Source organism: Lissotriton helveticus, chromosome 4_1, assembly GCF_964261635.1.
Source record: "Lissotriton helveticus chromosome 4_1, aLisHel1.1, whole genome shotgun sequence".
NCBI lineage: Eukaryota > Metazoa > Chordata > Amphibia > Caudata > Salamandridae > Lissotriton > Lissotriton helveticus.
In genome coordinates, this window is record NC_136063.1 from 1,587,970,904 (window position 1) to 1,587,982,494 (window position 11,591).

Genomic DNA, 11,591 nt, shown 5'->3' on the forward strand with positions numbered 1-11,591 from the left:
CCCCCGGAAATGTATGGGTAGCGGGCCCACATTGGAGAATGAACACTCTCCCGGGCACACGTGGTGACGGTGTGACAATGGTATGGAAGTCTCGTTTGAATCACAGTTTGTAAGGGTCGACACCAGTGTAAGCGAAAGAAGCCGTCAGTGGCCTTGCTTGCCCCACATATGATTTTTTAGAGGATATATTTCTCAGAATGAAGTGTGCCAGAGAGCTCGGGAGGAACGCGGTGTAGAAGTTATGTTTCTTACTTTCGAATTCGGACACTCGAGGCAGCGTTTTTACTTGGACAAAAACTGAGAGAGTTCATGCAAATAGGTTTGTCGGCCCCTGCCAGCTTCCTTAAGAGCAAAAATGTAAAGCGCAGACACACAGACCAAGCACGGTGAACAGTGTTAGCCTGCAAGAAGCATGAGGCGACTCAACCTGCTCTGCAGCGCAACAGATGCCGGCGCTACCCCACTCAAGCCTGAGGTTTGCATGTCATGCTCATCATGTGCTCACATCCGGGACCTTTTAGAAGAGTACAAAAAAGTGCACTCTTCACTTGAAAGAAAGCAAGACGCGGGTGTTTCCATCTGCAATCAGTGGAAGGGAGCTAAAAGTACAAGGAAGCCTGTGCTTAAATGGTAAATAATAAAAAGTATAATACTATTGATAATAATAATAATGAGGATGATGATAATAATAATAATAATAATAATAATAATAATAATAATAATAATAATAATAATAATAATAATATTGCAAGCCAGAGTTTTTCTAAGCATGTCGCTGGCCCTGCTGGATCCAGGGATTGATGAATATTGAGGCTGCCTCGTCTTGATTGTACCTCGTGTCTCTCTCTTCCACCATCCTGTCGCTTTACTTCATTCTTGCAGATTATTTTTCCTATCTCTTTCTCCCTTTCACTTTTTTGCTCCGTACAAAAGTTTGATGATGAAAAATGTGTTCTGGTAACCAAAAATAAGTGCTTGTGCCCCGCACCTGCACAACTTTAGCACTAACGATTTGGTTTTCCTAGAACAGCATTACACACTTAAAAAACTAATCACATGGTTTTATCATTTTCACTTTCAGATGAAAGCCAATGGATTTGTTTGTGTCTTCCGTGTTCGGACCCGCACCAGGATTGGGGAGAGCACATCCCATCAGAAGAGACCATTGAAAAAGTCTTAAAAATATATTTCCTTCTCTGTAGGTCTCAAGACAGAAAAGTTGATTGATTTGACTATCTTCATAGGCAAATAAACTGAACTTAACATTTTAAAACTTTTTTCTCTATTTAATTTTCTTTTAAAGATAATTAAGTCCTACAAACATGCAGTGCTGTCAGTCACTCACACGCTGCCTCCCATATTTAATACATTCTCACTCAACATCAGCCTTAGCCTCCACCTTAGAAGTCTGCAAAAAGAAATACATTTTAAAGTCTGTATTTTTTAATGAGTCAATAGCATTGCAGCAGCACCGGCAGGGCATGTTTTATTCAGGCAGCACGTGAAAGGGAGGTTTGGGATTTTAAACAGAATCAAACAGATGTTGCAAATGAAAAACGATGCATGCATATCTTAGCATTTTTGGCCTTCAGAGAAGCAAAAACCTAGACCATGTGGGATGGTTGAGACCCCGCTAGACTCTGCCAAACCCCAGGAGTCCCATAGGGCAGTGGATGTCTCTGTCCTGTCGTCTCTCAATGTGATGCAGGTCAGAGCACTATCGTCATGACAAATCACGAAGCCAGACCGTGACTTGCAGAGCCTACTACAGTATCCACAACTGCATCCTATTTAAAACTATTATGAAAATATAAGCAAACCTTGAAAGCCTGAAAATGCATATTATTAATAAAATGGCACTCAACTGAACTGAAAAAAAGACTTGTAAAGCAAACTTTACCAAAAAGTAATGCCAGGATGTTTTGTATTAGAACAACAACATGGTAAGCTTTTTGAGAGGTAAATTTCACGGCTTGTTCACTAGTAGACCAATGATAATGCAGCAAGGTATTGATTACCGCCTTGTAAGCAATCATTGGCAACAATGGGGTTGTGATGCTCGGACCATCCTATTTCTGACCAGTCTATGTCAATGTCATCATTCACAAAACAAGATGTTAAATGCATGCAGTCACAAAACTCAGAATCTTGAAGATTTCATGGAACAGCAGAGTCCCAACAGAATGAAACTGGAGTATATTCAAACTATGAACCTTCTGTTAGTAATGAAATAAAAGATTTGGTGAAACAACAGTGAAACCTTTCTGGCATGTCTCTGATGTGGAAACATTAATAAATTATACAATGCAAACCAAGGTCTGTTTCACAGAGGCAGACTTGAGCATTGAAAAAACAGCTCTGTTTTAGTACTGCTTTTGTTCTGCTTATTTTAGCTTGATAAAGATTTGAAATAAGGTTATTCGATCTCAACAAGATGAAATAATGCACTTGAGTCTTGTAGACACACAATAAAGCGCCCACATTCAGCAGAGGCGAAAGGCTCTCACCTACGACTAGCGGCGGCTTGCGCCATACAGCAAGCTAGGCAAGCGTTCTCGCTTTACTCCTTTTGTTTGTCGTTACAATACTATTGATACCATGACAATATGGGGTAAACGCATTCTCAACAGGCATCCTGAAGGCAGACGGAGAGCAAGGCTACACAATGATTCTTTAGAATAGTTTGCAAACACCTTTGCCACAGAATACCATCAAAAGAGAAACTTTCCTTTCTTTATAAAATATCAGGAAAGCAAGCCCAACGTTTTAATCTACAGGACAGCCACAAATGTCGCAGACTTTTAAAACTCATTGCAGGAGGGTAGTGTTCTGTAAAATATTGCGGGTTTTTGTGGTCAATGTAAAACTGAATCTGGAGTCATTTTCATGAATTGTTTGGGAGTTTTCACCTGTTTTGGAATTGGATTTAGTGCATCAGAGCAGACACACTTTGAAAGGCTGCTACAGTATAATGGCATGTGCCATCATGTCCTAGCAGTCTCTCACCCGCGGATCATCCTAACCCCTTTTTCCAACAACACTTACATATTTGAGACAGTCATGGTGTGTAATCCATGCTCTGTCTCATTGTCGGACCTTATTGAAAAAGAAAGTCTTCTGTTTGTGGAGTTGAATTATATATAGCACCCCTCATTCCTTTTCATGCGCTGATGATTGTCAAGGGTACCCTTAGCTCCAAAAGCCTAGACTTGACATTCATTCAAGTATAGATTCTAAAGACGCGAACATTGCACAGTCCGCTGAAATAGCCAACAATAAATTCACAGAAGGAATTGATAAGCTCAAGAACTCACTCAAAACAAATACAAACAATTTGTGACTTGGGTACCAAAAATAGCCCGTGTGTTATCAGAGAGCAAAGCAGTTAGATGCAGTACAATAACACCATTCAATTGGTAGGACAACTGCATCAATTTGAGAGGCTACAAAAGTCCAATGCATGCTAGCAAAAGGACATCAAGTGAACATATATGGTCTTATATTTATAAAAAAAATACTGAGGAAGCTCTTCTCGAGCTCCTGTATGATCACTTTTATATAAAAAGAATGCATTTCACAACTTCAGAATTAAAATAGAAAAATTAAACCAGTGGTGAAAAACATGTACTGTGCGGCAGAACATTAGCTTTGGCTAAAACAGTCATAATATTGTGCCCCTCTGGTGACAAAGCTAAAAAGTGGGTGCCAGTCAGTGAGAAATTGCAAGACCACAGATTTTACCCAAGAAGAACTATGGGAAGACAGCTTTTACACAGAACTATGAAGGTAGTCGTTAATCTGGGCTTTTTTTACTGCATGGATGCACTTACATCTCCCGGCAGGTCGCTATCGTAACATCATGTTGTAGTTCATAAGTTACTCATGCAGCGGTTATCTGGTGCCGATTCTATGCTACATACAAATAACCAGGCAGAAGCATACGCATACAAGAGAATCTTGAAAAGTACACTTCCTATCTACAATGGTGTTTGGGGGAAGTTATCTCTGTGAAAATGAACAGTAAAAATATGTGCACAATTTCACACCTGCTATGGCTTGGGAAATATCTCCCTATAGCTTGTTCCAGATGCTAAATTGTTATGAAGAATGTCTTGCCCTCTAAGTGCATGTATGTTACTGGCACCGTCTTGTGTATTATCAAAGGGACTGAATTTAAATTCAGAACTTCTTTAGGGCAAACTGGGTGTGAGCAGCTTCAAATTCTCTAACCACAAGACCCATCATCAGTTCCATTCAATGGTGAGGGCACGTGTGCGAAAGGTAAGACCTTGCATACAACAAACTAATCTACCATGACCCCTAATGGAAATATTCTGCAACCCTCTGAGTTCTGGCAAAACAAATACAAATAATAGAAAAGAGCCCTGAAAGCAAACCTCTCTGTTAACATGGCACTGGTGCAGGTAGTGCTTAGGTATTTATTTAATAATTCATTGGTTAATTAATGCATTTATTTAAAACACAGTGGTCCCAAATTGTTTAGTAGTTCACTCGTGCTGCCAAATAGCAGGATTGACAAACATCAAGGCTACTTAGTCTAGATGACACATGCCTCTTTCTCTCATCCCTGCTGCCCCCGTCTCTTTTTACTCATGCTGGCAGGTTATTTATCATTCATGCTTTAATTTCTCCTTTTTCACTGTTTAGACACCCTTACCTTTCTCTTTCTTTCTCCAGGTTCTACCTTTCTCTTTCGTGCTTTGATTCAAAGTCTGATGATAAAAAACAAGTATCCATCCCTAAAAATGAGTGCTGATGCACACAACCTGCAACCAGCGGCACAAGTTAAGCACCGGAGACAAGCCACTTGGGATTTGGACCCTCTGTGGGGAGAGGGTCTGCTGGAGCAGAGTTGAAGTAAAACCTTCTCAGAGTTTGCTATAACCACAGGATTGAAGATATACACTCTTCGGCTCATCCTCTGTTTCTGGCAGCCACTTTTCAGGTGGCCTTGCAGAAAGAAGGAATTTACTTGTAGTCTGTTTTTCAAAGGAGGACTTGTCAACTGTTGCCACTAACCTGGTGACATTTGTACCACATGATAGAAAATTGAATACCAAAGTATTTCGCAATAGACAGTAATTTGTGTTGATTTTGAGTACCTTTTGCCTCATTTTGTAAGTATATGCGGCCTAAAATCTTTTAATTGTATAAAGGTCACTCTGAACTACATTTTCTCTTCGGGCTTCCTACACAAGAGACCATTAAATAAGTCCTGTCCAAAGCACTTTAAGTACAAGTAACCAAGGGTACATTCTCTTTGCCATAACAAGGACAGCCAATGCTATGAACTAACCGTAGCCCTCAACCCGCCATTTGCATCAATACATCATGACCTTTTACAAGGTCCCCTCAAGTTCCATCAGCATGTGCTTGGGTTCTGTTAGTACTATTGCATTGTTCCTGATCAATGCAAAATGTAGCTTGGTCTGCTTTTCTCACTCCTCACAATAAAAGGACGCCTTTTTTCAAGGAATTGAGGGATTATTTTGTGAACGTTTTAGAACTCGCACACAAATTGAATTGTGTTAGAAAGCAGGAGAGCAGTCGTGAAAGGATGACTTTAAACAGTAGCTTTAAATTTAGATCACATGATCAACACTTTAGACAATAAATTACAGCTCTTCTAAGAGAACTGTGTAAAGAATGTCACCAAAATACTAACATCTGAGTTTTTTCTAGGTGCACACTTTCAGGTCTTTTTCCCTTCAGAGCCTTTAGGAGAAAATGTGGTCCTAAATCAACATACCTTATGTTAAAAAATCCAGGAGAGTAACACTTTGACCCATGTGTATTACCCCACATTTACATTAGGGCGATCTTTTATGGGATATGACAATGATATAAAATTGTCATTCATATTCGGTTGTGACATGATTTGCGAAATCTACCCAGGCGACCATGAACGTAACTGCATTGTGTATTGTGTGCTCCAAGGACCTGCATTTGCTCCTCAGCTGCGGTCGAGCATGCCTTCCGACAACCTTATGGTGCTGTTCTGTGCGGACAGGGCGAGATGCTGAGCCGACAGTACGCACATGCAGACTCCAAGAAAACACATTCATGCTTCAGGGCAGACACTCATTGACAATGACTTTGGTAACACCGCGTGCACCTAAGGTCACACACAGTCGCTCCACTATTAATCACATGTCACTATGTACAGAAACAAGCACAAGTAAATTAGGTTAGTCTGCCACATACCCATATGCTTTATCCTTTTTATCTTTTTTATGCATCATGACAAATTTTTGTAATATTAAATGCTGCCCTTCCCAACCAAATAAATGCAAAATTTGTAAGTTAAGTTTTTGAATAAAACACATATTTACTGTGCTGAGTTTACATGTGTGCTTTCTATTTTGATCATCACAGTTCCGTCTTAGGCATGGTGATTAAAAAGGTTCTTAAAGAGCTGGACAGTTTATACGTTTGTCATAAGTAGTACCTCTAGGTGTGAGAAAGATCACTAGCTTTCACTATAAGGAATTGAATCAAAACAGGAACTTTCAGAGAACAGGTGTATACAGACACTGTTGTTTTCCCTGTCAGAAAAGATCATTATGCGCCAATTCAAAAGAATGAAAGATAATTTTGCAAGACTGCTCACATGGCCAAATGGAGCATCTCATTTTCAAATGAATCATGGACATGTACAGAATTGACTATTTATATATTGCCTGTTGTATATTATTAGACCATTCACTGATGAATATAATTTAGCATACTATATTATTATAGATGAATAATGAATATATTAAAATCAATGCCAGAATGAACTTCTGTAGTACTAATGTTAGGACTAATCAAAGTTTTCTCTCTGAGCACCTATCTTTCCCCAGAACTCAACCTCATGGAATTATTATCAAACTGCATAATTGTATAAGGCGTAAATATCAGCATTCAATCAATCAATCAACATTATCAAGTTGAATAACCTACAGCCAAGCTGCGTGTAAATATTCAACACATATATCCTACCTCAAACTGGACACCACAGTCTATTAATTCATAATACCCCAAAATCACAACAGATGGATCCACCTTCAAGTGCCTTAAATGTACATGTATAAATATGTTAAAATGCAACGACAGAACACAATAATTATGTCTACACAAGAATGTATAACAATTATACATGGCAGTCCTAGCTGGTATGCTTGAAAGAAAGAAACATATTATGTTGTATAACTATCAACCTAGAATTTAGATGGTGCTGTCTGGATGAATTGACTTATTTCGTAGACAAGTAAACTATTCAATAAGTATTTCTCGGAAATTAAACTATTCAATACGTATATTGTATATGTATCTATTTATCTCTCTCCATATATATATATATACATATTTATATAATCTATATACAATCTCTCTCTCTCTCTCTCTATATATATATATATATATATATATATATATATATATATATATATATATACACACACACACATAGATACATGTATATGTGTGTGTGTGTGAGATTTTCTATGTCAACCCTACATCCCTACCATTTACCATCATGTGTGTAAAGAAAGTTCTTGGACTGCAAGATGACAGGCCATGATGCCCACACGCGCGCACTCTGCCTAGCCTCTATATTTGACACTGAGCTATGGGGTGAATGAGGTGGAACACTTGAGTGAACATCAGATCAGTCACTCTGACTGGATGTCACTCACTACAGTGTTGCTGCAGCCCAGGCGTCTGAAGTGCCTGTCATTCAAGCTGGCGCCTCTGCATGCCTGTGCACCTCTTCATCCAGAATTCACAGGTGCGCAGGTAGTGGCGCTCTACAGGTGCCTGTGATCAGGTGGGACTGATAGGGTACAGACCCTGATTGCTCGCTCTTTTATGAAGCTCAAACTGCTATTAAAATCCCACCTTGAAGTGTGCCTGGTGCCTTCGAGCCAGAGTCCCAGACGCCTCCAAAGAAACTTTAATAACCATATACTTTAAAAAAGAAAATTACCTTTCTAGCTGCATTGTCTTCTTCGACTCGTTTCCTAACTTAATTTTAATTTAAGAAGGTCCCTCTAATAACTTCACTTTTAAATATAGCCTATATTGTTTTTTAATTACTAAGGATATTTATAGAATGTGGACTCAGCAGAATATAGCAGGTGAGCGCTGAACAGCGAACAAGGATGGAGGGGATAGTAAAATGCATAACAAGTTACCTCAGTTGGGTGGGAGATTGAAAAGTTCCAAAAATGTATTTTTGTTGTGTTTGTTCCATGAAATCTCATCATGTATTATATTGTAGTGTCTCAAAACAACATTAAAAGTTTTCTCTGATACAAACTTTGTGCGTGTGAACAACTGCCATCTCTGTCCTTCCACCAATCAGACTGCGGGCTTCGCCTGCACCTTCCACCCATAGTTACATCCTGACACTTAATGGTGTATTTGTTTATTTCCTTAGATTTTTTCTAAACGACATGTTCTGATCACAAAGACCAGATATGTTCTTTGTTCGACACCACTGATAGTGCAGGCCGAACAAAAAACATTAGAAGTGTGAATAAAACTTGTGTTTTTTTTAATTTAATGTGCCCGTTTCCGCCTGAGATATATCATGGGCAGTTGCTTACACACCGACAGGCTCCAAGCGCTAAACCCATGTTGAAAGGAGGAGCGATAAGTGTAATTCCGTACCCTTTCATGTTTCCCTATTTACCTTTGCAGTATGGGTCTAACTAGGCATGGCATGGTTACATTGTACTGTACACTAGCGCGCTGTCGGTACACAATAAATGACCCTGGCAGGAGTACAAGGAGGGGGTGCACCGCGGGACACCACAGCCCTGTGATGCAAAAAGATGTAAACACTCAAGCGGACTCACCGAAGAGCTTGCCGGGGGCCTCCAGGCTGTCATCGGGGTTGGCGGACTCGGGCAGGGGCTCGCTCGGGGGCTCGCTCAGCTCTCCGTCTGAAGTGGCCGCCGCCGCCTCCTCGCTTCTCGCCTCTGCCTTCATCTCACTCCGCAGCGACAGCAGCGCGGGCTTGCTGACTTGTCCAGCTATCATTGGATCCTAGGGGTTGGTGGGGGAGAGAAAAGGGAGCCGGGAGAGGGTGAAAAAAAAGTGTCAGAGCGCTGTCGGGGGGACGCTCTCTGCTCCTCTCAGGCACACACGCAGAGGCGCTCTTATCTGCGGCTGCTCCCGCTGTTACTGCCGGCTGCAGTCAAGTGAAGAGCTATTACTGTTCCGGTGGCTTTTTCATTTACCCCCCCCCACCCTGTTAAAGCTCAGCTGCCATGCGGGGATTCGGGATGTGTTGGGGAGGCAACTTCTTAAAAAATACCAATGGAACTACCAATGCTTCCTCTGATCGTGCTGTGCACCTTTCTCACACCTGCCCCTTTCTCCGAATTCCGCCCCACGCGCACTTGTCTGGCGCACACTTGAAACTATCGGCATGCAACACCGACATGTATTCTGGGAACATTAACAAAAAGAGGACCCGGTCAAAAACACGGCTATTTACAAAAATAAACGAAACACTATGGTTTCCCATGCTGCCAGTCAACAAAACTCGAATCCCTAGCAAAGTACTTAATTGTTATTTTTTCCTACCACAAGCAACCTTGTGCCAAATAAAAAAAAATGTCAGCGCACGGTGGATACTTACACACGTATTTCAAAAGTTCCCCGGGGCATTGAGCAACCTCCAAATAATAACAAGACAAAAAAGGCCTCCGACTGTCTGACGCGATTTGGCCTCCCCTCAGTCAGCGAGGGGTCGTTTTGGGGGCAGAGAGTTAAGCACGGTGTCGCTGCGGCTCACACCTGCACAACTCGCTCTCCAAGCAGGGAGACAGGTAGGAAGAGAAGAGGAAACAATGAAATCCCCCGAAAAGAAACGAGTGACCCCGCCGTACTGTCTGTCAGCTATTTATTGCTAAATTCATGCCTAAGTGGTTCCTGTGCACAGAGCAGGTGACCAGCCTGCGAGTAGGCTGGCTGCTGGCGCGCTCTGCTGTGTGTACCATCAGCACATTGGTCGATGGCCGCCCGGGGGGCTTTTTTTTAATGTATTCATGCCTGAAAAGTGAATTTGATATGACACATGATAATCTATGAAAATGTTAATCAATACAAATAGTTTAAACTGTCATGAAAGGCACTTCTGCAGTCAATACTCATATCGCTGCAAACAATGTCCCTGTCACCGGGGCTTAATTTGCACAGCACTTAAGTGTTGGACTCTGTGCCTCAGTGCACTCGGCTTCAAATACTGTACGTAAACACATTTTCTCCCTATTTAAGGGCCGAGGCACTCAGCACGCATTTAGCTCAGCCGAGCCTGCCCCTGTTTGAATGCCTTGATAGGTCCACTGGAGGGCAAAATTAATACTTAATTGAATCTCACAGTCATCAAAATAATCGATACTTTTTTATTATTTATTCTTTACAGTCTGTTGGCTGTTTCAACCCTCGGAGGGCGAGAGTGGAAAGGATTCATGCCTCGGAGACACTGTCATTTAAACAAGGTAATTTCCAGAGGGGCATTAGGTGCCGTGAAACATACAATAAAACAAAAAACGGAGGCTTGTAATGGGAAAGAAAGAGGGGAAAGAATTATATTTCTGCCAGCTGACAAAACAGGGTGAATAAAAAGAAAGCAAGCGAGCTGGAGAGGGAAAGGAAAAAAGAGCTTTATACAGAGAGGGGAATGAGAGGGTGGGGGAGAAAGGGTAGCTTTGAAGGGTTTTCTCATATCAAAAGCAGAGCATAGCTTTCATAATGCTGACATTTCTCATTCTGACAATCCTAAACACAAGTGGGGAGGACGGGACGGCAGATAGCATCTTTCATCACATTCCCCAGTTTTAAGAGGCGACATGGCAGCTCCCCCTCCACGCCGTTAATTACCAAATAAAACACTGCTTCCTGTCAGCATTAGATTATTGCAGATAGCCGCCACAAACATCGGCCGGGCGGCCCGATTGGTGTTCCCTTTTTAGCCACCACCACCCGCTCTGAACTCCTGGGGAAACAAATTGGCCTTGTCTTAATGTATTGCGAGTTCGTGAAACATAATCAATGCAATCGCCGGTGTGATCAATTTAGATTATTGTCAACATACACCGTCGGTGGGGTATTAGCATGTAATTTATTTACTTCCTAGCACGGGCGTGTATTTTGACTGATACTTTGGTGTCACAAGACCATCGCTCGAGGATTATGGGTAATTCTTCACCAGGCGTGACACAGTCTCTTCCCACGCATGGCCGTCTTGAAAGCGTGGCTGCTATTATTTGCCACGTAGAGCGTGACCCCACGTTATTTTAGGTCATTCATCTCTGATGCCTATGGACAGATGTGATGAAAACCGTCAAGTGCATCTATTCATTCATTTAGCTGTGGTTTTTGTAGCGTACACACCCTGACTCTGAGGGCCTGATGCACACAGGTCCACATTTACAAGACAGGAACTGATCTCTATGATATGGATACATTTCGATTTTAAGTACTTCGAGGGGTAAAAAGGGGCGGCTCTTCCATTAGGGTGGAGGAGTGTCGCCACACTGCTTTCTCTCAGTGTGAGAAGCAGAAACATAAAATGGTAA

The 11,591-nt window shown here is 41.5% G+C and overlaps 1 protein-coding gene across 1 annotated transcript in view; it reads right to left on the reverse strand.

Moving 5' to 3' along the window:
* The window catches only part of POU6F2 (POU class 6 homeobox 2), an 875,167-nt gene extending 866,122 nt beyond the window's left edge, over positions 1 to 9,045 (reverse strand). The window contains exon 1 of the mRNA XM_078685854.1: positions 8,862 to 9,045. Within this exon, the coding sequence (XP_078541980.1) occupies positions 8,862 to 9,045 (184 nt within the window). The remainder of the gene's footprint in view (positions 1 to 8,861) is intronic.
* Between the last annotated feature and the right edge of the window lie 2,546 nt (positions 9,046 to 11,591).